At 35.5% G+C, this 27505-nt stretch overlaps 1 protein-coding gene across 2 annotated transcripts; it reads left to right on the forward strand.

Moving 5' to 3' along the window:
- The first annotated feature begins 1360 nt into the window (after positions 1-1360).
- LOC126688479 (protein transport protein Sec24-like At4g32640) lies at positions 1361-26972 on the forward strand. 2 transcript variants are annotated; one of them, XM_050383183.1, is made up of 25 exons: positions 1361-1525; positions 1797-2739; positions 3378-3608; positions 3847-3921; positions 4052-4150; positions 5852-5963; positions 7024-7151; positions 7360-7479; positions 7717-7797; positions 12212-12289; positions 12419-12511; positions 13158-13212; positions 17427-17503; positions 17846-17917; positions 18054-18137; positions 20354-20473; positions 20579-20647; positions 21226-21303; positions 21435-21573; positions 22079-22243; positions 24219-24364; positions 24447-24626; positions 25376-25464; positions 25608-25639; positions 26452-26972. In XM_050383183.1, exons 2-25 carry the CDS (start codon positions 1900-1902, stop codon positions 26559-26561), a joined length of 3273 nt encoding a protein of 1090 aa, XP_050239140.1. In that variant the 5' UTR covers positions 1361-1525; positions 1797-1899; the 3' UTR covers positions 26562-26972. The 2 variants fall into 2 exon arrangements, with proteins under 2 accessions (XP_050239140.1, XP_050239139.1); XM_050383182.1 differs by having other exon boundaries at positions 1896-2739.
- Positions 26973-27505: the final 533 nt, after the last annotated feature.

Genomic DNA, 27505 nt, shown 5'->3' on the forward strand with positions numbered 1-27505 from the left:
TTTGAATTTCAAAAATATGACCATTAGGTTTGAATTTATCGTTGGATTTGAATTTAAAAAATATGACCTTTAGGTTTGAATTTACTGTTGCGCTTGAATTTCAAAATTATGTCCGGTGGGTATAAATTTAAAAGTTATGACCATTGGGTTAATTAAATAAATGTTAGGTTTGAATTTACTATTGGGTTTAAATTTTAAAAGTATGACCGTTAGGTTTGGATTTACCGTTGGGTTATTTGACACCGATCTTGCGGTAGTTGTCAGAGCCACTATTTCGACAGTGGTCATTAGAGCCACTATTCTAGCAGTTCAGTGATTGGAGACATCGATTCAGCGGTGGTCGCCGGAGCCACAATTTTGATAGTTCAGTCATTGGTGATGGCAGTACGGATGGTCAGAGACATTGATCTAACGGTGGTCGCCAAAGCCATTACTATGGCAGTTCGGCCACCAGTGTTGGCGGTATGGGGGTGGAGACATCGATCCAACGATAGTTGCTGGAGCCACTATTCTGGCAGTTTGACCATTGGTGTTGGCAGTACGGGGGGTGAAGACACCAATCTGATAGTGGTCGTAGGAGCCAGTATTCCTGCAGTTTAGCCATCGACCTCCGACATAAGCAGCTCGACTAGCTAAGTACCAGTCTTGGTAGTTTACTTGAAATATAAGTTCAAATTAAAAAAGTATGACCATTAGAGAAAATAATAAAAAATTAATGAAGAATGAATATTTTATTGAAATATCTTTTAAAATAGATAGATTAATATGAGTGTTTTGTAAAAGTGATTGTATAAAATAGAAAAAAGAGAGTAGATTCTTATACTAAATAGGCGAAATATTTTACACATAGCAATGTGAATACTCTAAGGGTGGCTATAAAGTCCGTTTGAGAAAAATTTATTTAGCTGAAATTGAAATTTTTTTGCTGAAAGTACCATAGATAAAGCTAAAAGATAACTGAAATAATACAATGAGACTCATAAATAGTACTAAAAAATGCAATATAACTAATAAATAGTAACAAAAATAAGATAAATCATAGTAAAAATGAACTAAATAATTAAAAAAACTGACTTTTTAAGCCAATATAAAAGACAACCATATTTATGACCAGTATACCGTTTGATAAAAAAAGAAAAAAGAAAAAAAAGAGAGAATGACGTGTTTACGTAAAACGTGACAAGTAAATTAATAAAAGAAAAAACAATGTTGGCATGTAAATATATTATTGGACAAAAGACGTTAGCTAATAGCTACTTAAAAAGAAAAGAAAGTAGTGGAGTAATTGCTCTGTAATTGTAGGAAAGAAAATGTAATTAATACAATATACAGTAGTAATTCCTTAATAATAATATGTGAAAAGCGCATTTTCTGTTTTACTTACTTCGGTTTTCTAGCCTTCGCACTATCACGACTCAGAGAGGATCCCCGACCGAGCGAGAGAGAGAGAGAGAAGCAGAAGTAGCATAATAGCGCAATTGCTGCAGCGACCTGTCACTCACTCACTCCCTTCTTTTCATTTCAGGTGCTCTAACTCTCTCTCTCTCTCTCTTTTCTTTTGATTTAAAAATGTTCTTATTCGAAATTCTCACAATTCAATTCAATTGATATAAAAAACCCCAGATCTTCGATCTTTCTTGGCAGTTCGTGCTTCATATTCAATTGTTATGTGAATTTTGAATCCAATATGTACCGATGAATCTATTATCATAAACAATTTCTGGATTTGAATTCTCATTTTTCCCTGTGATTTGTGATTGTGTGTTGCATGTTTTCTTTGATTCTTGCTGTTGTAGATTCGGATCATTTCATTGATATTACAGTGATTTTTGTTGAAGAACAAAGGGGGATCTGATCTGTGTTTTTCTGGAATTTGATTTTGATTTTGATTTTAGATCAATGGCAGCTTTTGCCCCTCCTGGGGCACCTAGGCCCAACAGCAATAACAATGACCCATCACAACAACCACCCCATAATTACAACCCCAATTTGAATCCAAATTCGTTAGCTGCTAATTTCAATAATTTGAATCTCAATCGACCTCCTCCAAATTCGGCTCCTAGGCCTTCCCCTTTTGGCCAAGCACCCCATTTCCCTTCATCGGCCCCACCCCCGGGGGTCCCATCCGGGTCCCCACCCTTTTCTCGGCCTGGCCCACCACCTGCTGCCTTTGCTCGACCACCCCAACAACCCACATTGCCCCCTAATGCCGCCCCAGTTAGACCCACTGGGCCACCCATTGGCCACCCCTCCTCACCTTTTGCGTCCAGACCCCCTCCTGCTTCTTTCCCATCCTCCATGGCTGGTAATGTACCGCCTGCTTATGGGGCACCTAGTGGTCCGGTTGTTTCTTCACCGTCACCACCACCGGGTTCTCGTCCAAATTATGCCTCTCCACCTTTTGCTACTAGTCCGGTCATGCCTCAGCCTCGTTCAAGTGCACCGACTGGTTTTGTGAGTAATGGGCCACCGGCATTCTCCTCGGGGGTTTTGCCAGGTGGGCCTCGGTTTCCTCCTGCTGGTAATGTACAACAACCACCTGTTGGACCTCCATCGGCAATGGGGTTTGCTGGGGCTCCTCCTCAGGCTCCAAGCATGCGATCTCTTTTGGGTAGTCCAGCGCTTGCTCAGCCTGGTCCTCCTGTACAACCAGCGTCACCATTTTCAGCTTCAGTTCAAGGTGTACCTCCACCGCCAGGTTCTTATGGGGCACCGGCATGGCAGATGCAACCCGGTCAGGTAAGCAATGAGTGTTTTCATTGTGAATTTTGATCACATTTAAATTACTAGTAAAGCATGAGGATTGTATTGTTGTTAAGCTGACTGATAAGAGTAATATGCATGAAGCATCTATGCATAAAATTTAAGTTTTTCTGCTCCTTCCCCTTATTTTATATGCAAAGCAATTTTTTGGTTTGATTAAATGTGGAATTTATGTTTGTTATTAGTGGATTAGCACTTATTAGAAGTTTGAATAGCAGAGTTGTGAGACAATGTGGTAAGCATAATATCATCAAATACTGAGGAGGTTATTTTCATGCATGGAGTGTATTAAACTGACATACACATTGCAGGTCATTGATAAATCTGGAACTTTAAAAAAATTCAGAGTACTTATATTGCATAAAAATTCTTGCCAAGAGCCTTGTAACTCAACTGACACCTCTTGATGTTTCTAACGGAGTCGTCCAGGGTTCAAATCCCCCACTCCCGTTGTAACTATTGAACTTATATTGCATAAAAATGCCACTTGTTAATAGTGAACATGTTTGCTGAATGATTATTTAATTAGAAGATAGAAATAACGCATAAATCATCATGTGCATTCCTCTAAGTCTATTCAGCAGCCTGAATTTTGAAATTTTGAATTCCTGTAGGCAACTCCACCTCTACCAATGCCTGGTTCTGCACAACCGCCTAGAATGTTTGGAATGCCACCACATCCTCTACCAAATCAATCTATGACTTCCATACCTCCAATGGGTCAAACTGGAGCCCCTGCATCAGCTACATCAAAGATTGATCCCAATCAAATTCCACGGCCTATTCCAAGTTCTTCTGCCATTATGTATGAAACTCGTCAGGGCAATCAGGCCAATCCTCCTCCGGTATGTCTTTCTTGATCTATACTTTTTAAATTGAAGATAACTATTTGATTTGATTTTAATTTTTTGTTTAACATTTAGCTATATTGTCTTGTACCTTTTCCCTTAAGTTAGTTTTTTCCTTTCTGGTCTGCATTTTCACTTCTATTAACATTGTTTGTGTGAATGATGTAGTGATTTAACTACCAGCTTTGGCTATTTACCTTTGTTGTTTGTTAACTTCTTCATTGTACTTTTTAAGCCTGCTACAAGTGATTACATTGTCAGAGATACTGGGAATTGTAGTCCACGCTACATGAGGTGCACCATCAGTCAGGTCATGATCCAGAATTTATAATGCATTGGTTGGCAGTATTTTCCTCATTTTGTAATAATTTTACAAACACGTGGATCTTAATGTCCCACATTTATTGATATTACATTGATTTCTTTTGATGATTGGACAGATTCCATGCACTGGTGACCTTTTGACAACATCAGGGATGCAGTTAGCTTTGTTGGTCCAACCTTTGGCCCTTCCTCATCCATCTGAGGAGCCTATCCAAGTAATGCATTAGTTTTATTTGTTCCCTAATTGTTGTGTACTACACTTTTTTGGTCACTATAATTGTATGTAGTTTTCCTTTTGTTTGTTTCTTATAATCTTTTTTTTCCCCTTTTGAGATATGAAATCTTCAAGTGTAGCAAATAAATTTTGGGTTCAGAGGAAAGTACCTGACTTGTTTAAACATAAAATAACTCTATTTGGCTCCTGGTTCTGTTAGGGTGTCAAAATTTCATTACTGGTTAATTTACTTAATCTATCTTGTGGGGATTCTGTGGAATGAATCTTTATTGTTTATATTGTCTTAGACAACAATGGTACTTATATTGGTATCAGGAGTGCCCTTGTTGCAGCCACACAAAGCCTAAGCATTTGCCAATTTTTTTTCAGATAAATATATATTTTATGCATCTAATGATGCAGTCCAAGAAAAAGGGTTTTGACCTTTATTTTCTTTGAAATTCCTTGAAACAGAGAAGCTTGGTTCCTTGTTATGAACGGCTGGACATGGCTTCTTGCTTGTGGTATATGAGTCATTCAAAAAGAAGAAAAAAAAAGTTAATTTGGAAGGGTATGGCATTTTGCCTTGGGCAATGGGGGCAATATGATTAAAAAAAATTCTCCCTTTGCTAGTGTTTGGGAACTTGGATGAGGAAAAACTGGTTTCAGTAAGGTGTTTCTGCTCTTGCAATGGTGGTCAGAATTTAGGCTTTTTATCTAGTAATTAAAAAAGATTAAAGAATATTTATCTAAATGATAAATAAATGAGGTTTGACTGAGATGTACAGAGTGTCAAAATATAAAATAAAATGAATTGTGCCTCCTTACTACAATATTCTCATTGCTTTAGTAAAATCCATGATGGTCTAATCCTTTAGAGAAGGAAATTAAAAAAAATCCACTGAGAAGGGTTTGAGTACCAGGTGGCGGGGGGTGGGGATTTGCAAGGTTTTGGTAAAATAATTTCTCAAAGTTAATTGGGGTGATTTTATTTTCAAAAAATTTCCAAGGTTTTTTTTTTTGAGCCCTATCTGTCCCTGCCTCCTAATGTGTATTTCCTTTCGAATTTTGGTGCAAACTTAGGGTATTTCCCCTTCCCTGTTCTTTTCACAAAATAATTTTTTCAATATGACTTTGATAATTTCAAAATAAATGATGAAAGAACAATTAAAGAGTTGTTTGCTATAAGCGTTTGCATACAATTGAAGTTTTTGAATAAATGGTGGACTACTAAGTAGGGAGAATATGATTGAATTATTGGATTAGTTCACACAATTGACACTACAGTACTTTTTTACTTATAAACTTGGTGTCTTTCTGATTTCTAGGATTGACTGAAGAGTCAGTAGGTCCTTGTGGATGCTTGAATTATGTGGATACCTGTAGATCAGTGAGCCTTAAAGCTTGCTCAAAGAGGAGCTCATTTCTTTCCATTTTCTGATTGAGAAATGTCTTTAATATTTCTTTTTCTGGTTGTTAGCTCTTTATGGTTTTTCCTTGTTCGTTGTCTTGTTACATTCTCTTTTCCTACTATAAGTTTCCTCTCTTATAAAAGATTTAAAATCTCATATATCAAGAAGGTTTGGGATTAGCTCTGTCATTATGTTCTCTATCTTGTCTTTGGGCTGAGATTGAACAAATGATTGCATCTAATTCTTAATCAATTTTCATATTAGCATGTTATGTGTTTTTGTTCTTATAGGTTGTAGATTTTGGGGAAATCGGTCCTGTTCGATGTTCTCGCTGCAAAGCCTACATAAATCCTTTCATGAAGTTCATTGATCAGGGAAGGCGGTTCATCTGTAACTTCTGTGGTCAGTTTAAAAAATTCCTGTATATTTGTGTGTTTTTTTTTTAATTTTTTTTTTTTATAATTATAATTTTATTATTTATGGCCCGATTGGATTGAGGAGAAGGGAGGGGGAGTAGAGTAGAGTAGGGTAGAATTGGCCCAAGATTAGCCTATTTTCAGCCAACTCTACTCTACTCCCTCCACTCCCTCCTCCCTCCCCCCTCAATCCAAACTGACCCTTATTGTTTAGCTCTTTACTGATATTAGGGATAAGAAGATAGAAACAGTAGGTTAGTGTACTTTGTTCTGGTTACTTTGAGGGAACCAGTACTCCTTCGAGAAGATAGAAGGGATAAGAGATTGAATCAAAGACTAAAACAATTGTCATTTCTGTTATGATCCTCCAAACAGAGTACATTCCTCTTTAATAGTCTCTTCTAATGCCTGCTGGTAGTTACAGTAGGTTAGATACTCTTAACTGTATCCCAACTGACTTAACTACCCCTAAACAATCACATGCCCTCTATTCATCATGTGCTAAATCCTAATCATAGAATGCTTCTCTATCTATTAGTCATCACTATATTACAGATAACAATACAGATTGCAATGTATCCTACACTATTTCATAGCAGCTACATCTTGTACAGCAGCTACAGCTTGCATATTATGCAGCTCCCACCTGTAACAATACTCCAGTGACGCATCCCTTGACATAGTAGCTCAATCACTAGGTGCATATGTACTAGGGCCTTAACATATATCTAGTATTTGTTAGCTTGTTTGTATGTTGTGGTGATTGGACATTTCATAGATCAAATGTTATGTGATGTGTACTACTCCTGGGTTTCAATTTTGTCAAGATTTTAGAATGGCATACACAACCAAGATATGTTATTGGAAGCTGTGTAACTTAACATTCTTGTCATAGTTATTGGTATACAAAATAGCGCCTACAGTTTAAATATTTCTCAGTATTCATTATTGCATCTTTTTGATTTGTCTCTTTAGTCCATTCCATGTCTTGCCCATGTACTAGTGGTCAATAAGGTGGTGGCTTTACACATGGGCATTTCTTGCAGGATTTACTGATGAGACCCCCCGTGACTACCACTGCAACCTGGGTCCAGATGGTAGGCGTAGAGATGCTGATGAAAGGCCTGAGCTATGTAGAGGAACAGTTGAATTTGCGGCCACCAAAGAGTATATGGTTAGTTAATTGACAAACATGTTATGTGAGCTGTAGTTTATTTATTTATTTATTTTCTATTGGTTAGTTTAGTTCTGTTTAATGACAAATAAGATATTTACTTTCAATAATTAGCATGTTGGGTGCTTGCTTTTAGGGCACATGTTGTCATTTTAGGATATCTGTGTAAAAATCCACCTTATATTGCTTGTTGGATTTATACAAACAGGTGCGTGATCCCATGCCAGCTGTTTATTTCTTCCTCATTGATGTATCGATGAATGCCATACAAACTGGTGCAACCGCTGCAGCTTGCAGTGCAATTAGTCAAGTTATTTCTGATCTTCCTGTAAGTTTATGTCTATTTGCATATCGGCATGGTACTTGATTGTGCCTGTTTACAAAAAAATTCTCTTTATTGCTTTTTTCCCTGCATTTATCTGCTCATTATCTAAGGCCTGTTGCAGTTTGTTTGTTACTTGTATAATAACATATTCTTCCTTTTTTGGTTGGATATGTCTTGAGGCTTAGGCTACATGTGCTTTCATTTGTACATGTTAATGACATAATAATTTTATTGTTTCAGGAAGGCCCTCGGACGATGGTTGGAATTGCGACATTTGACTCCACGATCCATTTTTACAATTTAAAACGTGCATTGCAGCAGGTTACTATTAGTTTGCAACAAATTTTCCCTTCTTCAAAAATCTTAACAATTGAATTCTGAATAAATATTGACTCTAATTTAACAAAATCTTTTTTTTTTTTTTTTTTTTGTTTCATAAAAATATGCTTGAATTGGTTGTTTAGGATGATTTTGGGATAATCTGTGAAAGGGATAAAGGGTTTCTTGTGGTTAGATCTGTAATGAAAATTATATGCATCTTCATCTGTGTGCTTATTAGTCCTGGTCCGTGATATGGAATTTTATTTTTGTTATATCCAGCATGGTCATGTTGTCTAATTAAACTTGAGGATTATTGATATCCTACTGTTGGAAGGACAATATAGGCTTCATGACATGGCTGACTCAGAGCTGAAATTAGAATCAGTGTTTGAGATAGATATAAGTTTTGTAGATTCATGTTTTGTTGGGCTAGGCTGTTGGTTTCAAGGTTGAAGCTTTGCTAGGGCTTGGAGTTTACTTGATGTATGTAATGGATGGAGAAGAAGAAGATTCTATGAGAGTTCTGGTAATAGAAAGGTTTCTACATGATTTTGTTATGAACTGCATATCAAATTTCAATTTTGTCCCTGAAGTGATGATTTTATTTTATTTTTCAATTTAGTCCTTGAAGATCTAAAAATGTCACAATGTTATCCTTAACTGCCTTAATGTCATCATGCAAACTGGTTATACAAACTTTGTCACATCTTTAGTCATTACCAGGGAAATTTGGAAACAAGTAATGCTTAATGTGGGATGATATGTTTCTTATAAAAAAAAAAGGTGGGATGATATGTTTAGCTCTCTCTCTCTCTCAAGGAAAAACGAGTCCATTGGTCTTAAGATGGAATGCAGTAGCTTAACTTGGAATGGGAGAGGTACTTGCTAAAAAAGATTAGAAAAGAAAAAAAAAGAAAAAAGAAAAAGAAAAACTTGGAAGTTGGCGAGGTGGGCAAGCTAGCTGTCACTACTTTGGTTGAAACTATCTTGCATGAAATGAGGTCGATCTGGAAAATGCTGACTATGTTTAGTTGAGGCATCATTCAGAACCTTGAATATGGGACGTATATCATATGGGTTGATGCCTGGTCTAGTAATAGATCCATTTATTGGCTTGATATGTCATTTAAGTGATGCAAAAGAGATATACAATGTGTCGATTGCCTTTTCTTGAGAACACACAATACTGTGTAGGAGTTTGTAGCTATATATTAAGGGTACTTCTAAAGGGTTTGCCATATGTCCATGCTAAGGTGCCAAGTCCTTGTATCGCTTGAGGTGTGAGGCACCAAAAATGAACTCACTCAAATGAAGTGAGGTGCTGATCTCTAAATATAGTTATTATACATATTATTAACTCAAATCATATGTATCTAATGCTTATTAGGCGCAATTTGAATTTTTCAAATTGGTAGGAGGCTCTTTTAATTAATCTAAAAATTGACCTTACAAAAATCTTATCTAAAGTTTTAAAACACAAAAAGAGAACAGCTACAATTCTAAAAGATTAAGAGAGGCCGGCCCCTTGTTAATTGGTGTTGTTTATGTTGTTGTGATGGGGAATCTGTAGACCATATGTTGCTACACTGTCAGTTTGCTCATTCTCTATGGTGTGACATTTTTTTGGTATTTGGGATCCAGTGGGTGATGCTGAAGTCGGTTGGGTCTCTTCTTTTTTCATGGAGGAATTGGCAGGGAAGGCACTAGTCAAAGATCTGTAATATGGTTCCGGGGTGTCTGTTGTGGTTAGTTTGGCAGGAACGCAGTACCCGTATTTTTGAGGATAAAGAAAGATCTTTGAATCTTTTAAAATCTCTTATTTTTGGTACTTTGTTTCAGTGGTCCTGAGTTTGGGGTCATACACAATGTACTTCCATTCATGCTTTTTTGCTTTCTTTTAGTTCTTTTTTTTTGACAAAAGCTTTCCTTTAGTTCTACTCCTTGAGTTTTTTTGTATTTGCTTCAAGTTTAGAGTGTTCATTATCGTGAACATGATGTTCTTTTTTTTATCAATAAATTCTCTATTACCTATAAAAAAAAATTATTGAAGTTTTTTTTTTTGTTTTTTTTTAAAAAATTTTATTTTATAATTTAAAAAAAAACTACTTCTAAATTGATTCGAAAAGAGACGTGAGAGAGAGAATACAGGAGGAGAAAGAGACACTTCCTAACTTGAATTAAAGTATAGAAGTGCATATTTGTGTCCAATTATAAAACTGCTTTTTTTTTTTTTTTTGGGTTGAATTTCATTGAGGCTCTTGCCTTAAGTGCTGTACATAGGCTCAAGTGCCTCACTAAAGGCACCTTGCCTGGTCCAAGCACCTAGGCGATTGCCCAGCTTGCCTTTGACTACACTGTTTCATATGCATATCAGACATAGGCGAGGGCCTCAATTTGCCCAAGCATCTAGACGAGTGTTTGGCTCGCCTTTGACTACAATGGTTCACATGCAAAAAAACACCAGCTGGAACTCACCAATATGTAAATGATTTTTCATAAAACATAATACTTGGCATTGCAAAAGCATTTGAGCCAATGTCCATAGTTGCTTTGTCTTTGCATATCTTAGGGAAAAAAGTCATGTGGCTCATCTTTCTTGCATATTTGGACAAATTTTATTATTATTATTATTATTTTACCTTATAAAAAATAAACATAATATATATATATATATATGTATATATATAGGTTACTTCTTGGATTGATTGATTACTTATCAGAAATATATACTTTTTTTTCCTTCCTTTTTAGCCTAGGCAACACATTAGAGACATATTGGATATATGTCAAATGCCAAGAAAACATCGTTCTTTATTGAAAACATAAGAGTGGTTGATGGGGGACTTTGAATGGTGTATAAATTTTGGATTCTTGAATGATTTAAAGTTTTTTGAATGAAGATAACAACAAGAAGAAGCCTTAATCCCAAATTTATGGGGTCGGCTATGGATCCTTAACAGATTAGTTAGGGTTAGCCACATGCATTTTTGCTCTCCATTCTATTGTATTGAAGTCAAAATCTCTGTTACTTTCTTAATTGATAAGCATGGAATTTGGTGTTACATAAAATAATCAAGTTTGAGTGAATATGTGTAGCATGTAAAAGATGAGAAAATGTACAAGGATCTTTGGACTTATTATTTTCCCATAAAAAACCTTCAAAAAAATTTCCCCTTAATTAAAAGTGGGGATAGATACACATAACAAAGAGGTGGGAGAAGATGCTATAGGATAAATTTCATTTAGTGGGCTGGGATAAGGTTTGATCTCCAATTGAAATTGGGAAATTAGGAGTTTGGAGAGTGACCACTCTTAATAAAGTTTGGTTGGGTAAGTGTTTATGGAGATGTGGGGTTGAACATGAGCAAATATGGGGTGGTGTTATTAAGGCAAAACATGGGGAGCAGTGGCGTGATTGGTCTACGGCGGTAGTGAGGAGACCTCATGGTTGTAGTTTACAGAAAGGCATCCGGGTTGGTTGTGATAGATTTTTTTTGTTTTGTGTCTATTAGGGTGGGGAATTGCAAGAGAATCAGGTTTTGGCATGATGTTTGGTGTGGAGATCAATCTTTGCAGAGAATGGTAGGAGCAGAGGTGTTGGAATCTTAGATTCCTCAGGGATTTCCATAGTTGGGAGCTAGAAGGGGTGAATGAGCAAATGGATTTACTTTACTGAAAGAGTAGTTCAGTGTTTGGTCCTTTTGCACTTGTTTGTGACATTCATGTAACTCCGTGTTCCCCTATAAAGGTGTTTGGGGTAGAAAGGTTACTTAACGTAAGGTTTTTTATTTTTATGGACAGTAGCTTTGAATTCCATACTGACCATAGATAAATTTGTTAAACGGAAGCAAGTGGTTGTTAATAGATGCGTAAAGGCAATAGTGAAGCAGTTGAGCACTTGTAGTTGTGGTATTTTGTTTTTAAAGGTACCTTTGGTAATGTCTGGCCTGGTATATTTGTTGACTATCTGGAGAGGGGTGTGTGGACGTCACTGTAATAGGGTTGTGTGGCAAGCTATTATGGATTGCATTATGTGAACCATATGGACTTTTGAGAATGAATAATAATTTATGCAAGATATTAAAATTTAAAAACAGCCTTTTGAGATCTTTGTTTGAATATTGTATTTTGATGGGGGGTGTCTTGTTCTATTGCTGATTTTTTGGACCTCATGAGTGTTTGCTTGTTATTCTTTAAGGGAGCACTGCACTTTAGTGATCATTCTTTCAAATAAATTATTCTCTTACTCGTAAAAAAATATGCTATGGAGATTGTCAAACTCTTCTCCAACTGATTATGGATGGAATGGGCTTTTTAGTTATTTGTTAACTCAAATTAGCTTTGACTTTTAGTTTTACTGTCAATTTTTGGAATTTGTTTGACACTGATTTCGTTTTTTGACATATGTTTGCAGCCATTAATGCTCATTGTTCCTGATGTACAAGATGTTTATACTCCTCTGCAGACTGATGTTGTTGTTCAGCTTTCTGAGGTTAGTTTAAACTGTGAAATTTTTTCTATTGAAAAAAAAAGTTGATCTCTAACACGTTTATTTAGTTTTTGTTAGTTTAACAAATTTCAAATGACTTTGTTATTTTAATTGTTTGTTTTATGTACTTAGTGCCGTCAACATTTAGAGCTATTACTGGAAAGCATTCCAACCATGTTTCAGAATAACAGAACTGCTGAATCAGCCTTTGGTGCTGCAGTCCAGGTATGCTTCCATATAAGGCAATTCTGTCAATTTGTTGTGTGTGGTCTATGCTATTTCAATTGGAAGTGTTAAATCATGTTATAGTGTAGTGGTTTGTGAATATGCTTTGCATTGTATCATGAGTGACTTATATAAAAAAGAAAGATAAAATCTATGAGCTTGAAGTCTGGTTTCAGCTTTGAATAGCAATGATAGATGTATTCAACATGCTCAATCCAACAAGTCTTATTGATATACTACAAGAAGACATGTTTTTATTGGGGATGAATGTTAGGTGTTAGCGTTTTGTTGGGTTCATAATGAAATAAATGTCAAGTATCCTCAAACTTAGGACATTACTTGGTGCAGTATATGAATTCTTTGCTGCATATGAAGCCTTTTGCTTTATTTCATTATATTATAGTCTCACTGATTGTTCAGAAATATACTTCTTTCTGCTGTTGTCATATGTATGCAGATTGAGAACTTTAAATGTCGTATAATTTACTGAAAAGTATATGTATATACTTTGACAGATATTTGATTATTTGTCCATTAATCTTTTTAGTGCATATATATATAAATATATTATATTTTTTCACAAAAAAGAAGAAGGTATTTTGTTATTGTACATTACAACATTTTAAAGATTTTGTTCTCATTGTAGGCTGCTTTCTTGGCAATAAAGAGTACTGGAGGGAAACTTTTGGTGTTTCAATCAGGTAAGCTCATAATTTTCTATACAACAAATTTTGTCCTATTGTCCTGTTATAACACAATATTTGTTACATTGTAGTTTATGTTTCACATTTCATATGCAGTCAATTATGGGGTTCCCCCATTCTGCAGTTTTCTTCTTAAAGATGTCTATATAAGATTACACATACAAAAAAGAAAAAAAAAAGGCAACACTGCTTCTAGTTTGATTCATGTGTCTGTGATTCTGTGACATTCTAATGTAGCTATGCAAATGCAAAATTTGGAGATTTGTGTACAACGATTATTAATGATGATGCAATTGGTCACCTGTACAGCCAAGTCAATGTGGAAATCTCATGCAGAATAAATAAGGAAATAAAAATATCACTAGGGTGTTAATATTTGGGCTTGTACCTAAGTAGAAGAAGTTGAAAGAGGGATGACCTTAGAACATAACATAGGGACTCTTTGAGACTTTATGAGAAATAGTGCTCAGGGTTATGTTAATCATATCTAAGTGCTGCATTTTTGAAAAATCAGTTGAGCATTTGGTTAATTTTTTGAGAAAGGTTGCTTTTGTTAGTTAAGCATTTGGCTAACATTGCTATAAAAGTGTTGTTTACAAAAAAGCACATTAAACTTTAAGGTTTTGGATTTTTTTTTTTTGAGGCATTCAATGTTAATGATTGACAATGATTGTAATAACAATGATGATGTTAATAATGCAATATTATTTTTTATTTATTTTTGTTATGATTTAGTATTCATTTTTTAATTTCTCTTTTCATGGAGCATGAAATAACTCATACGCACATGCACACACTTGTGTGTTCACATATATTTCTATATATTAATAGACTAATACATAAATATAAACAAATAACATATATATAATTACAACAATATTTGGTTCTGTAATATGAGGGCATTCACTTATGAAATAAAATAAAATATATATTATTTTGAGATTTATTTATTTATTTTTTACAAATAGCATAGAAAAAGTTCAATTTCAAAATAATCATGGACCCTTTCTTATTTGTCTCACAAGCACACAAGGCTGTAGCATTCCTATGAAAAAGCAGTTCAGATGATTAATAACTTCACTAGTGTCAGGTGTTCCTTATCGGCTCAAGCATGGAAATCTCACCTTATTGACCTTTTCCACACTCCTGCTCACCCTTCTTTTCTCACTTTCCCCCGAATACTTGTTTTCATAAAAATTCAGATCTACAAGCCCATTCAGAAATACTTAAATCTGAGGGTGGAGATTGGATTGAGCCACTCAACAAGGCCCGGTGGAAAATGGAGAGGACAGCCAGCAGAGTAGCAGCTGTGAGACTGAGAAGAGACTAGAGAGAGAAAGCAGAGAGAAGAATGAGAGAGGGGATCAGTTTTTGAGTTGGTATTTTTTCATTTTGAATTTAATGAGGGTATTTTTGGTAAAGTTCACTCTAGAAACCTGCTGTGAGAAAGCACAAATTTGCTTTAATAACACCCTTATTTGAAAAAGCTACCCCAGTACTAAATTTTGGACGCCCCTTCTGGTTCTTTCCCTTGGAAGAGTATTTGGTGTGTAAAGGTACCTAAAAGGGTGTCTTTCTTTTTATGGATAGCAGCTAGGGGTCAGATTCTATTTGTTAAGAACTTACTCCTTGTGAATTGGTGTTGTTTTTGTTGTTGTGGTAAGCAAACTGTGGCTTAGGGATAAGGAAGATTAGACTTTTCAATGAAGCTTTACTTGGAAAGTGGCTTTGGAGATTTGGGGTTGAGGAAGATGCCCTTTGGAGGCAAGTGATAGAGACAAAGTATGGTTGTATGTGGGGGGGCTGGTTTTCCAGAGCTGTGATTGGCCCTTATGGTGTTGGTTTATGGAAAAATATCAGTCAGGGATGACCTTTTTTCTCTCACCATATTCTGTATAATATTGGTGATGGATCTAGAGTGAAGTTTTGGCAAGACCGGTGGTGTGGAGAGACTTCTCTTGCTGTTAGATTTCCAGACTTGTTCAGATTTTGTAGGAATAAGGATGCCAGTGTGGCTGAGCTTATGATGTTCGCTCATGGTGTCCTCTTTTGGGATGTGAGATTCATTAGGAGTGTGCATGCTCGGGATCTAGAGTCTATGTCTGACTTCATGGCATCTATTTATGGTTCGCATATAAGGGGGCGAGGTGAGGATAAAATGTGTTGGATTCCTAACAAAGTTAAGGGTTTCTTGGTTAGTGGTTATTATAGAATTTTAGCTGGCACCGCTTCCATTGGGTTTCCTTGGAAAAGTATTTGGAAGCAAAAGATTCCCTCTAGGGTAGCTTTCTTTGTTTGGACTGCTGCTTTAGGGAAATGCTTGACGATTGATAATTTACGTAAAAGGAAGGTGTGGATTCTGGATTGGTGCTACATGTGTAAGAGAAATGGTGAATCGGTTGAGCATCTATTTCTTCATTGTCCTTTTGCTTCGGATCTATGGTCTATGGTTTTGGGCCTTTTTGGAGTTTCTTGGGTTATGCCGCACTCTGTTCTGGGGCTGTTATGGTGTTGGCAAGGCAGCTTTGGTCGTCATCGAAATGGTTATATTTGGTCCATCATTCCTCATTGCTTATTGTGGTGTCTTTGGAGGGAGAGGAATAGTAGATGTTTTGAAGATACTGAGAAATCTATTCCTGACCTCAAGCTTCTCTTTTTTAGAACTTTAAGGGATTGGTTGTTTGCTTTGCAAGATAAATCTTTCCCCTCTTTTATTGATTTCCTAGACTCTTGTAATTTTTGTATTTGATTTCTTTTCCCTTGTACACTCCCTGTGCACTAGGGTGTCCCCTTTTTTATCAATATATCTTTTACTTATCAAAAAAAAAAAAGTTTGCTCATGTGCTGTGGAGTGAAGTTTTTCTGATGTTTGGGCTTCAATGGGTGATGCCGAATATAGTTGCCTCTTTGCACTTTGCATGGAGGAATTGGTTGGGGAATTTTTCTTCAAAGGTTTGGAATATGGTACCGGCTGTCTTATGTGGCTTGTTTGGCGGGAACACAATTCTTGTACTTTTGAAGACATTGAGAGACCTGTAGATGTATTGAAGTCTTTGCTAGCTGGGACTTTGTTTGAGTGGTCTCGTATTTGGGGTTTTACGCACTGTCTTACCATGTCTGATTTCTTATTATCTGTTAGCTCTTCTATTTGATTTGTTTGTACTCATCTCAAGTGCAGTGGGTTTACTATCGTAAACACATTGTACTTTTCTATTCAATAAAACTTCTATTACCTATAAAAAAAAGTCCATTGATGACTGAGTCTGACAGTTACTGTTGGGAAATATCCAACATAATTTGAAACGTGCTCATCATTGATAACTAGAAGTTAGCAAACTTACAATTATTGGTTCTTTTCCTTAGCAGCAATGATAGCACAACTTAATGAGCACTATTTCCACAGAATATTGTACATAGATATGGCCTTAGATGGAATGTGTCTGCTAGTGTGGGATATATAGTTTTTGATAGATGTTTGTACATTGCATCATGTGGACCGGAGTGTTGCTTTTCATTCTGCTCCCTGTTTTTCATTTTTAGATATGTTTGAGCATTATGATTTGACAGTTTGATTATACTTCTTCCCAAGTACACCGGGGGTGTACTTGGTTTGTTTATTTGTTTTTTTCAATAAAATTTCTCGTAACTTGTCCAAAAAAAATGTGGGATATATAGTTGTATGTGCATTAAATGCCCCCTGGGTGGTACAAAAGTCCATCCTACTTTCATGGAAAATTTGTGGATTGGGATTTTAGCATTAGAGGCAATTCTGAAGGATCTCATAGGGCTGACATAAATAATGTCTTTATTTGAATGGATTAGCTGTTTGAGTCCGTCCCTATTTATTTTGTCTTGCTAAATGTAGACAGCCCACAGCATAAAGTCTGAAGCATGTTTGCATCTCAATCCTCGATGTATGACAGTAGATTTGTGCCATTGGTGTTTGTCATCCCACAGAATTAATGAGATGCTCCAGCTTTATAGATTTAGCTATCATATAACTTACTAATTCTCTCCTGTGTATTGTGTTCTTTCTCATCTGTTATTCCTCACTAGTCGTAGAGCTTTTAACTTGATATTCAAAGCCATTTCTGCGTTTAACTTGGTCATTTTCTTTTCCAAGAGCTTTAGTCCTTTGAAACTCATAAAAAAAAAGTACTAAAAATTTATTGTATTGGGGGATGCTGATGATTGTAGTATGTTGTGTGCAGTATTGCCATCAACTGGCATTGGGGCACTTTCTGTTAGAGAGGCTGAAGGGCGAACTAATATTTCTGCAGGGGAGAAGGTATGAATATTTTATAAATATGTTTTGTTTCACCATCTGTGTCATGTTTGGATAAATTTAAATAGTATGGGTATTGTTCTTGCTTTTCCCGCATTAAACTTTCATTTATAGAGATGAGGACAGGTTACTGCCCTCCAGAAAAAAGGAATAAACCAACTTGTGTATGTTATGTTGGTTGGTTCATTATATGTACCATTCACTTTGTTTTCCATCTTGTCTCATTGTGTTTGTTCATTATATGTAAAACTACAATTATTTGTAGTGAGCTGCTGGTATTAATCAGTTCAAGAGAAGACTTTAGTGGTGTGCTTTTGATTTGAATATTTTCCCACTGGATTTCAGGAAGCCCATAAATTACTCCAACCAGCAGACAAAACTTTAAGGACAATGGCGATTGAATTTGCTGAATATCAGGTTTACTCTAATTTCATCTCACTTGAATGTGATAAAGGTTTTATGATAATATCTGCCAACAGACAAGTATTATTGGGCATAGTAGCTAGTGAGCATAAATATCAGGGCTAATCGTTCTTATCATGATATATTCCAGGTCTGCGTTGATGTATTTATAACTACCCAGAGTTATCTAGACGTAGCTTCTATCTCTGTTATCCCAAGAACTACTGGAGGACAGGTATCAAAGTATTTCAGATCCCTGTGTTTCTCTTTATGTGCGTGTGAGAGAGAGAGAGAGAGGTTGATGTGAACTGTTAGCCCTTGATTTTCTGCCCTAACAGAAATTTAGGAGCACTGTCTGTGGCAAATTATCATTATTGCAGTTGAAGTGTATTTTTTTTTTCCTTACCAATGTTAAAATGAGCCTGCCTATGTGTAAAGGATGACTAGCAAAATTTTAAATTGCCTGCTGGTAAGTAGTGTATAGTGCAGTGATCAATGTGATCTTCCTTGTATATTGTTAAAACCTGCAAAGCTAGGTTGAAGTAAGCTTAGTCATCACTGTTTTTGATAATTTCTTTATATTCTTCTCTCCCCCCCCCCCCCCCCCCTCTTTTTCTCGGGAAGCAGGCATGCCCTTCTAGTTCACCTTTTGTTTTAAATCATATATTGACATCAAATATCAAGTCTCAATTGTTGATCGACAAATTGGCAGTTTTTTATATTCTGGTTTTCTTCCCCTCCTATGATGCCAGCATCATTTGAGCCTAAGCCTGTGGCACCTGTAATATAAGTTACATAACAATAGTTCTCCGGTTGCATTTGTGATCGAATTTTGCTAGTATTTCATTTGATCTTGGGTTGCTTGAACTCCATGATCAAAACTTGACCCCTGCTGGGTGTGTGCATTTCTGCTGGGTGTGTGCATTGCAAATCTTTAAGTATTTCTTTCCCCTCCTCTTGTGGGTATGGTAAAATAACAAGCATATTAGATCAATATCTGCACATGTTTTATTCAATCCTCAAATAAATTCTTTCTTTGGTTAACAGTAAAACTTGAACCAAACCCATTCTGTTCCATGAATTCTTTAGTATTATGCTAGCAGGGGAATTGTGAAAGAACCCAGCAGTTTCTTGTCTTCCAATTTGATAGTTGCCTTGAGGCAAAAAGTCCCTGTTGGTTTGGACGTTTTGCAACCTTTAAATTTCCTTCTTCTGCAACTCCTAATTGCTATGCATTACCTCCATCTGCTCTCTTCTTCATCTTCTTGGATAAGTTATGCACTCAATTGGTCAATGTAATTCTAAATATAAAATAGAAGATTAGCTCAACTTCTACTCTTCTTCACAAGATATGGAGGTGCCTGACATTGAGAGAGAGAGAGAGAGAGAGAGACCTAAGACCTCTCTTATCCCATTTATGTAGAATTCCTAATAATGGGTCAAACTTCAAAGATTCTAACTGCTGCTTAGGAAACCTGTGTTGTTTACCCATTAAAGGGTCTCTTGCATAGGGCTTGGTTCTGAAGGGTAAAACTTGTTTTATCTCCCCCCCCCCCCACCCCCTCTAAAAAAAAAAAAAAAAAAAATTCATAAGTTTTTGACAGTTGACACTGAATGTCACTAAATATTAGAGAAAATCAAAAAAGGAAAAAATGGGTTACAAGTGTGTGTAACTATTTTGTTTCGACATGAACTGCATTGGTGTTATAACTAAATTTCAACCTAGCTGAAACATGGGATGATGCTTTGATCTTATGGTTCAATGGATTGATATGCTCTGGTCATAAGACTGATTATGCAAGTTCATATGCATCCCAAGAACCCTTGTTGCTGAAGGCACAATATTTTGACCTCTTAAAATCTCTTCTCTTTGGTACTTTGTTTCAGTGGGCTTGTATTTTGGGTTGTACGAATTGTATTTCAATTTCTGAATTCTTTCTCTGTTCACTTATGCTCCTGATTTTGTTGTATTTATTTCTTGTTCAGATTGTTCACCATTGTGAACATGATGTTCAGTTTTTTTAATAACAGTCTTATGACCATCCAAACAAAATTTACAGCTTTTATGTATAGTATCAACTAAAATTAGGAATTCAAGAGTGCTCCTATTTCAAATTCCTGCTTCAACCCTTTGCCAAAGGGCAAGTGCACCACCTGGAATGGTTTAAATTATTGGATAGTGAATCTTCCTTGTTATCTTGAAATCACCAATGTCAAAAATCATCAATGATACCTGTTTCCTTGCAACCTCCCTGTTTCAAGCTGGTTGAAGGATTTTTCAACTCTTCTTCCTGCTTAGTAAATTTATGAAGCAGATATCAAAATAATGTAAATGATGCAATTGTAGACCTTTTATGCATGTTCAGGTCTAATATACAGATTAAATTTTGTTTTTCTCCTATATGTTGACCTTTCATAATTCAATTTTAAATGTCATTTACTATCTTCCAGGTTTATTACTATTACCCATTCTCGGCTCTTTCGGATCCTGCAAAGCTGTACAATGATCTTAGATGGAATGTCACAAGGCCTCAAGGTTTTGAGGCAGTGATGCGTGTGAGATGCAGTCAGGTAGTCTTTTTGGTATACTGAAGTTACTTTATATGTAATAATAGGTTTTGTTTTCTTGATATTTGCTCTATTCTAATGTGTTGGTATTGTTTTCATCATGTATAGGGTATTCAAGTTCAAGATTACCATGGAAACTTTTGCAAACGCATCCCAACTGATGTTGACCTACCTGGGGTCTGTACATTTACATAATGCTTGTCAATCATTCTGTTATCACATTTGTTTTTGTTTTCCATGACATTTTCATTTTACAGTAGCACAACTTATGTTGACCAGCAGTAACATTGAAGTTTGAAATTTTTAATCATTGTCTAGCAATAGTCTGAAAGGTTTTGGCATTGTAACTTTGAGCTGTATAAGTGAGTGTTATTCTTATAGAGATGATTCTATAATTGGTTTTCTTAATTTAAATTCGAGTATCAGACTGAATTCAACTTATATTCACAAGGTTATTTTTTTACTACAAAGAAAGAATAAGGAAAACAAAGAGGTTGATAATTCTCTCTGCAATCACATCTACTGGAGAGAGCTATACACACACATACATTTTTTCAGTAGGCTTTCCTTTTCCTTTTGTGTTGTGTGTATCAATCTTGCTAGAGGAAATCATGCTTATTCTTCTTATTTGCCATAGATCTGTGGTCTATTCTCTGGTTTTTCTTTCTACAATTGTGGTTGCTTTTTGCTTGAGGCAGATTCTGTAGTTCTTTTACCATGTTTTTTTAATCCTACTATATCTTTGTGCTTTGCAGATTGACTGTGACAAAACTATAATGGTAAGCTTAAAACATGATGATAAGTTGCAGGATGGCTCAGAATGTGCTTTTCAGGTAACAATGAATTTCTCTGCAGTATGGAGTTAGTAATGATTATACTTCTCTTATAGTTCATGGAGTGTTTGTGTTATCTGTTGGTGCAGAAAATTAGTTTCTTATTATAATTTTATTTTATTTTTGTGTAGTGTGCCCTTCTTTACACCACTGTTTATGGCCAAAGAAGAATTCGAGTTACAACTTTATCTCTACCGTGCACCAATATGCTAAGTAATCTTTTCCGCTCGGCTGACTTGGACACTCAATTTGCTTGTTTCTTGAAACAAGGTATTTGATCTGTTTTTTACCTCCTAACAGGCAATTTTGTTAGTTTGTAATGTTCTTTTGTCAATGTATTTGTAACTATTAATATTTAAAACCCATGACAGTAAAAAGTCATATCCAGTGCACAAAATTTTCACTTTTTGCGGGGTCTGGGAGAGGTCATGGTAGGCAGCAGCCTTACCCCCAATTTTTTATACCCCATAATAATACTTATAAAAAAGTTAATTACCCATAATAATGGCCTTAAAATTCTAATTTGGATGGTTAAATTTTGGGTTCAAAACCCCTGGATGCATGTGTAACTTACCAACAACTAATAATTATAATAAATAAATGGCCTTAAGTCAGAATATAAATGCTTCTCCCTGGAGGGTGGGGAATTCGGTGGTGGTTGCACTGCCTCCTCTTGGTAGTGTTCTGCATTTCTAGAAACATCATGATTCACAATTTCATCATCTTTTGAATTTATTAATTGTATGTTTATTATTATTTTGATTACTCTTTGTAGCGGCAAGTAAAATTCCTTCCACTCCTCTCCTGCAAGTCCGGGAACAAGTGACAAATCTTTGCATCAGCGTTCTGCTTTCTTATCGTAAATTTTGTGCCACAGTCACATCATCTGGACAGCTTATTCTTCCAGAGGCACTTAAGCTTCTGCCTCTATACACCCTCGGTATATTCTTATCTTCTAATTTATCTGCTCATATGGATGTATTAAGTTTAAGCAGCTAACTTCTGATGAAACTTTGTATGGCTAACATTTATTCTGTAGACCTAATGTTTATTTTTTCCCTTTTATGTGTGCATACTTTTCTGTGCATGGTGATAGAACTTCCATTCTTCAATAAAATATTACAAGAAGGATCTTAGTACACCATATTAAGGATACCCTTGTGGTTAAATGCCAGCCTATTGGAGATCAGAGTTTGGTGATTTTTGGCATGGAACTAGGAAGATTTAACAAATTTGGTGGGTTTAAGGAGTGTTTTGCTGCAGGCAGCAAAGCACATCCATTTCCTGGGGAAATAAGGAGGGCAATGAAGATTACACCTGGGCATTCTGAGCGATCACATTTAGCAAGAAAGCAACAAAACTATGTCAGAAAGAGCTTGAAAGCTGATTGCATTGATCTCAATGAAGGTTTATGTATGCTGATTGCAACTTCCTAATTCTTATTTTAATAGAAGTTAGAAATCCAAATCAGGGTCAATAAAAATTCAAGAAAAGACTGCACACAAATCTCAATTACACAAGTGGTCCCAAAAGTAAGACCCTTACACCACAACCAAAATAACCCTGACTACTAAATTTATTCAAAACTTTAAAAAGGTTCCAGCATCATTATAACTTCAAATACACAAAAGACTCAATTTAAGTCAAACTTGAAATTACAAGTTCGCTAGTTTCCCCAACTGAATTTCAAAATATTTATAATCTTCTTGGTGTGTAGAGGTTTCTGTTTTTTGAGTGTCTTGTCTTCTTTTTTAAAAGATGACATGATACTTTTAAGTGTTATACTTTTAAAAGTATGTACCAACCCATGCATATGATGATTGGTAAATTGTTGTGGAGTTTTACCATTGTTTTCTTTTATTTTCTCTTACCTCTCATTTTGCTTTATATAACTTGAGTCTTTCATACATTTGAGAATTTTCTTTATATTTTATGGTTAATGATAATTCTTGATTTTATTGATAATGACACATGGTTGTCATCAAACATGTCACTTCTGCTTGGAAAATTTGGAGCCACATATACAGTTTTGTTAAAAGTGCAAAGCGCAAAGCCCGAGGGCTGAAGCGTTTTACTTGCCTGAAGTGAAGCTCATTGCTTCTTCTTTTTCATTTGTTTTTTTTGGAAAATCACAAGGAAGTTCATTTATCTGTTTTGTTGAAAAATATATAAGAATCTCTAAATTTAATTGTTGGATCTTACAAGAATTAATATGGATTGCTAATTTGCTATATGAACACTCTTTTATGGTATTGTACAATTAAAAACGAGGCAAGATTCTCTTAACTCTATTTTTTCTAATCTTCTTATTTTTTTCCCCTCAACTTGCTTCCCTCGTCCATTTAATATATTTTTATTTATTTTTAAATTATTTAGTAATTGAACAAATTAGTAACTTTAATTATGACATAATATTTATGTTAATTCCTTTTTTTATAGGCAAGTTAGAGACATGCACCCTATGTTTGTTTAACCCATGACCTCATCCTCCGCCTTGCTCTTGTAAGGGGAGGAGGTGACATTTGAATTAGAGCTCATTGGCAATACTTATGTTAAAATTGAGGATATCCTTTTTAAAAGTCTTGAGGGGATCTTTTATACATTGTGGAGATCAAATGCAATAGGCTAAACATATTACCATTTTGATTATTATTATTGTTGTTTTTTAATATGGTATCTTATGAATCTTTCTATTAAAAGTTATACTGAATTATATTTGCTTCAATCAGGTGTGGTGGTGCATGATTGCACTTCACACTCTGCTTTGCACCTAGGCAGGCTAGGCTCTATGTGACCTTTGTACTCAAGTGCGCTGGCACTTTTGACAACATTGCACAAATAATATGTGATATCAGCGATCTTTTCTATATTAAGTATTGTTGGTTGATATATTTAATTCTTTTGTTTCTTTTCAGCATTAATGAAAAGTACAGGGCTGCGGAATGATGGGAGAATAGATGAGCGGTCTATTTGGATCAATTATGTTTCTGCTCTCTCTACTCCTTTGGCAATTCCACTGGTGTATCCCAGAATGGTGGCTATTCATAACCTTGGTTCGAAGGTGCGAATTATGTCATACAAAGTTATGCGTTACATATTTTAATATGATCTCAACCATTCTGTGACCTTCTCTTAATTGACAGGATGAGGATGAATCACTTGTTCCTCCTGTGATTCCGCTTTCTAGTGAGCATGTTAGTGACGAGGGAATTTATCTTCTTGAGAATGGTGAGGACTGCTTGATCTATATTGGGAACTTGGTGGATTCAAATATCTTGCAACAACTGTTCAACATCTCCCCATCTGATGAAATTCCTACTCAGGTAGTTTTTGTCTTATCCTTTCGAAATATGTAATGTCAGCATTATATGGTGACAACTTGTCTCAGACTCAAGAATGTTAAGCATGACAGTTTGTGTCTGAGTCTCAAGGATGTTAAGCACCCAAACTCGATTCTTGAAGCATAATTAGGCTTACTGTCTCAAAATAGGCCAATGTAGGACATTCTCTGCAAAAAGATCTTGAGGACCGGATGGCATTGAACCATTTAATCTTGAAACCTTGCTTAGCCTTTTTCTTTTTCAAAAACTTCAGTGGGAGTGTGGAAATAGTGAGCAAGCTCTTGACACATGAAAGGAATGCAATCTAAGTTTTTTTTTGGTTATGTGCTTCAAGATTTTTATAATGGGGTGCACCTACCTTTTGTTTTGATGTAAAACGTGACATGGGCAAGGGTGTGCATAAAAAGACTGATCACTCAATTCATTTTTTATTAATGATGCTGTGGCCGGTGGCGTGGTTCTCTGTTGTTTTGCCTATGGTTTTTGGATCAAAAGGAAATTTCTCCCCTCAATAAACAAGGGGTATGGGGTGAGGTCACGGTTAGGTTTTGTTGACATTAAGGAAAAGGAGTAAAAAGTTTCCTTTGGTGTTTGGACTTTGGGGGATATGCGTTTTGGATTGCGACAAATGAGGGCATTTATCATTGATGTATATCTCTAGAAATCATTTGCTGGGATACATTTCCAGCTCTGCAACGTTGCATCTTCTAACTTATGACTTTGTGATTCAGTTCGTGCTGCAGCAGTATGACAATCCACTATCAAAGAAGCTAAATGATTTGGTAAATGAGATTAGGCGTCAAAGATGTTCCTACCTCAGGTATGATTTTCTTGTTTCTGTTACTTTTTCTTTGTTCTTGAGAGAAATTATTACAGTATCTTTTGGTATATTTACCTAATTCAATTTATGATTTCTTTATTTAATGCGGTTGTTGATTGTCTTTGTGACTTTTTTTTTTTCAGGATGAAGTTGTGTAAGAAAGGAGATCCGTCAGGTCAGTGCAGTTGAAACCTCATGAGATAACTTGGAATCTAAGATAGATTCCTAGTTTATGATTTCATTTCAATCTAAGATTCCTAGTTTATGATCCAATAATTCTATTCTGCTGGAACAGATGATCTTTTCATCTTAAGATTGGGATGGGAAATGGACATTTTTTTATGATTTCATGTGCATTGGAACAACCCTTACTTTCATAGTTGATTTTACAGACTACTAGACAAAGAAATCATTTCTTTTGAATGAAAAAGGTCACTCAGTTATATCCATAGATCACATAGCTTTATGCTGTAGTTATATAATCTTATGTATTTAAAATGGCAAATGATCTTGTTTATTTATCTTGTTTCTATGTTAATATACTCTATTTGTTTACTGCCACGTCACTATTCATAGTATGCACTGTCCCTTCTCAAGTGCTAGGATTGTGAGACAGAGACAGGGTAACATATTAAATTATCCCTTGTTTTGTCACTAAGATACTATCAACTAGTCAGGCATGTCTTATCAAAAAAAAAAAAAAAAAAAAACTAGTCAGGCATGTGCTTAATTTGAATATTTCATATCACTGTTTTTTTTTTTTTTTTTTTTTTTTTTTTTTTTTTTTTTTGTATTTGCATTATTCTCTTTCTAGGGCTATTTTATGAGATGCAGAACATAGTTTATATATAATCTTAATTTTATCTTTTAAACAAATTACTGTCACTTTTTGTGTTGTCATTAAATGCAGTAAAGGGATTTTTTTATTTAAGAAATTATTTCATGACATTCTTTTTACTCAAGCTTTTCACTATTTATTGCCCCCAGGAACATTGTTCTTCTCCTATTTGGTAGAAGATAAGAGTCCAAGCGGCCCTTCATATGTTGAATTTCTAGTCCATGTCCACCGGGAAATCCAAGTTAAAATGTCTTCTTGATCATTTTATGCCTCTTCAGTCTGATATACAAGTTTTGATCACCTCTGGCAAATGGCATACTATGAAATTCAAAAACAGAGGAAAGCTCAGATTCTTGCCATCTGTATGCAGTCATTGGCTATCCCTGCGAAGTATTGATTTGTTCAGAGCCATGCAAGCACAGTTAAAGTTTTGCTACAGGAGGTTTGTTAGTATAGGCAATGTTCAGTGGAAAATACAAAGCGTACTTTAGTTTATGTATTTTGGTTGTCCCCATCCCAGACATCCCCTGCCCCGGGGGGGTAAGGGGAAAGAGAATGTATAAACGATTTTGTTGTTGATCACCATTGATAACTTGTAATTTTATCATCGAAGAAAGAAACATTTCACTGGTTTAGTTAAATAGATAATTTATGTTCTGTCATTTGAAGATGGAACTCTCTCTCTTCTTTAGTCTGATGCTTGAAATGACTCAATAAAGGGGGTAATTCTAAACATTATCTAATGGAAAAAATCATTCAGTTTATTATTTCCTCCTCGTTCTTTTCATGTTGGTAATTTTCATTACTTGGCTTAGGTACTGGAAGTTTACAAATAGAATGAACTTTGTGATAGAGAAAAAATGGTGAAAGGGAAAGATGGTTTAAAAAGCTAACTTGTCTAGAGAAAAGAAAGAATGAACTAACTCTTCAAGACATATTCTTGGAATAATAACTCATAGGTAGATTTTTTGGATTCAAATTCAACTAGTTACAATAAGGGCAGTCTTGCTTATTTATAGTTACATAAGCAAGTTGCTGAGTTAGTTACAAGAACCCACCAAGTGGCTGCCATGTGATTGGCCAAAGCCTAACCAACTTCTCTACCCAACTAATAGGCTATTGCACTTATCACTAACAACCTATCAGTTAACTTGCTTTCTATCGTAAGTAATAAAGGCTATTAAAAGTAAAAGAAAACTAGGA

Source organism: Quercus robur, chromosome 6 (genome assembly GCF_932294415.1).
Source record: "Quercus robur chromosome 6, dhQueRobu3.1, whole genome shotgun sequence".
Lineage (NCBI taxonomy): Eukaryota > Viridiplantae > Streptophyta > Magnoliopsida > Fagales > Fagaceae > Quercus > Quercus robur.

Coding starts and splice junctions, on each gene's coding strand:
- LOC126688479 (XM_050383183.1), top strand. CDS start 1,900: ATGGCAGCTTTTGCCCCTCCTGGGGCACCTAGGCCCAACAGCAATAAC. Junction 18,138..20,353: donor CAAGAACTACTGGAGGACAG/GTATCAAAGTAT, acceptor ACTATCTTCCAG/GTTTATTACTATTACCCATT. Junction 21,574..22,078: donor TGCTTGTTTCTTGAAACAAG/GTATTTGATCTG, acceptor TACTCTTTGTAG/CGGCAAGTAAAATTCCTTCC.